Source organism: Merops nubicus, unplaced genomic scaffold (assembly GCF_000691845.1).
Source record: "Merops nubicus isolate BGI_N331 unplaced genomic scaffold, ASM69184v1 scaffold29942, whole genome shotgun sequence".
In the NCBI taxonomy this organism is placed as follows: Eukaryota; Metazoa; Chordata; class Aves; order Coraciiformes; family Meropidae; genus Merops; species Merops nubicus.
This window is the reverse complement of record NW_008593421.1, coordinates 1-1,762: the sequence shown is the minus strand read 5'-3', so window position 1 is coordinate 1,762 and position 1,762 is coordinate 1. Positions and strand designations below refer to the sequence as shown.

Sequence of the window (1,762 nt, the reverse complement as noted above, 5' to 3'; positions counted from 1 at the left end):
TGTCCTGGTGCCCAAAAGTCCTGGGAGATGGATGGCATGGGTGGGCAGAGTTGCCCGTGGCTGGCATTCACAGGGGATCATTGATTAACAGTGAAAGGGCTTTGTTATAGCCCCTCCCTCCCAGAAGGACCTTGAGGGGCTGGAGAGTGGCCAGAGAAGGGCAACGAAGCTGCTGGGGAAGGGTCTAGAGCCCAAGTGTGGGGAGGAGCAGCTGAGGGAGCTGGGGGTGCTGAGCCTGGAGCAAAGGAGGCTCAGGGGAGACCTTCTGGCTCTGCACAGCTCCTGACAGGAGCCTGGAGCCAGGGGGGGGTCGGGCTCTGCTCCCAAGGAACAAGGGACAGGATGAGAGGAAACAGCCTCAAGTTGCCCCAGGGGAGGTTGAGCTTGGCCCTGAGGAACAATTTGTTGCCCTGGAGGGTTGTCCAGGGCTGTGCCAGGCTGCCCATGGGCAGTGGTGGAGTCCCCAGCCCTGGAGGGGTTTCCAAGCCGTGGAGATGTGGTGTGAGGGACACGGGGCAGTGGGGACCTGGCAGTGCTGGGGAACGGTTGGACTCCAGGATCGGAAAGGTCTCTTCCAACCAAAACGATTCTATTTTATGGGCAGGAGCCCTGGGGCTGCCCAGCCCCTTCTTTCCTGAGGGAGGGGTGTTCAGGGTCACTTGGGGGACCCCAGCCAGTTGCAGGCTGTGAGTGAGGGGTTTTTCCTTTCCCAGCAGTTCTTCCAAGGGGGAGCAGATGTCCTGAGCTGGAGAGCAGGGCTGGCTCTCAGAGCAGGGCTCACAGCTGTGCACCCTGACACTGGGTCTTCCAGGTGCTGCAAATGCACTTCCAGAGGGGGTGACATGTTAGTGCTGGGGGGGGCAGGAGGCAGGACCAGGCAGGGGGAATTCCACCCCCCGGGGCAGTACAGAGGTGGCCCCAGGCTCCCAGGAACGCCCACTCTGCACTTGCAGGGAGACCGGAGCAGAAGATGCCCTGGGGAAGGTGCAGATGGTCTGATAAGGACAACTCTCCCCCTAATTCCTGTGGTCCAGTCCCTGAAGTTCAGTTTAGCGTGAGGAGCCCATCCCATGCCCTCAGGGGTTTCCAAATCCCAGCATGGTGCTGGCTGGAAGGGACCTTTTGGAGACCATCTCATCCAACCCCCCATCTCCAGCAGGTCCCCCAGAGCAGGGTGCCCGGGCCCTGTGCCCACGATCGTGCCACTCCGGCAGCGTGGGGCAGCGCTCTGCCCCGTGCCCATGCCTGTGCCCACGTCTGCCCCCCCCTGCAGGGCGTGAAGGAGTTCAAGTGCGAGGTGTGCGGGCGGGAGTTCACCCTGCAGGCCAACATGAAGCGGCACATGCTGATCCACACCAGCGTCCGGCCCTACCAGTGCCACATCTGCTTCAAGACCTTCGTGCAGAAGCAGACGCTCCTACCAGCGCCACATCTGCTTCAAGACCTTCGTGCAGAAGCAGACGCTCAAGACCCACATGATCGTGCACTCCCCGGTGAAGCCCTTCAAGTGCAAGGTGCCAGTGGGGCCGGGGGGGGTCAGCAGGGCTGGGGAGGGTTTGTGGATCCGAGGAGGGGTCAGCAGGGCTGGGGAGGGCTGGCAGATTTTGGGAGGGTTAGCAGATCTTGGGAGGGGGGCCGTTAGCACAGGCCCTGGCACGCTGGAATCGCAGCCAGGCTGGGCAGAGGCCTCGTGCCAGGAAAGCAGCTTCGTGGTGCCTCCCTCTGTTCACTCGGGCAAACAGCTCGGCCGGACGCGCCCGCT

The 1,762-nt window shown here is 62.5% G+C and overlaps 1 protein-coding gene across 1 annotated transcript in view; it reads left to right on the top strand.

Annotated features, from left to right (window-relative positions):
* LOC103768306 (zinc finger protein 710) overlaps positions 1-1,520 on the top strand; it is a gene marked incomplete at both ends in the record, with an annotated part of 2,210 nt that extends 690 nt beyond the window's left edge. The window contains 2 exons of the mRNA XM_008935447.1: positions 1,274-1,381; positions 1,431-1,520. Coding sequence (XP_008933695.1) covers positions 1,274-1,381; positions 1,431-1,520 — 198 coding nt within the window. The remainder of the gene's footprint in view (positions 1-1,273; positions 1,382-1,430) is intronic.
* Between the last annotated feature and the right edge of the window lie 242 nt (positions 1,521-1,762).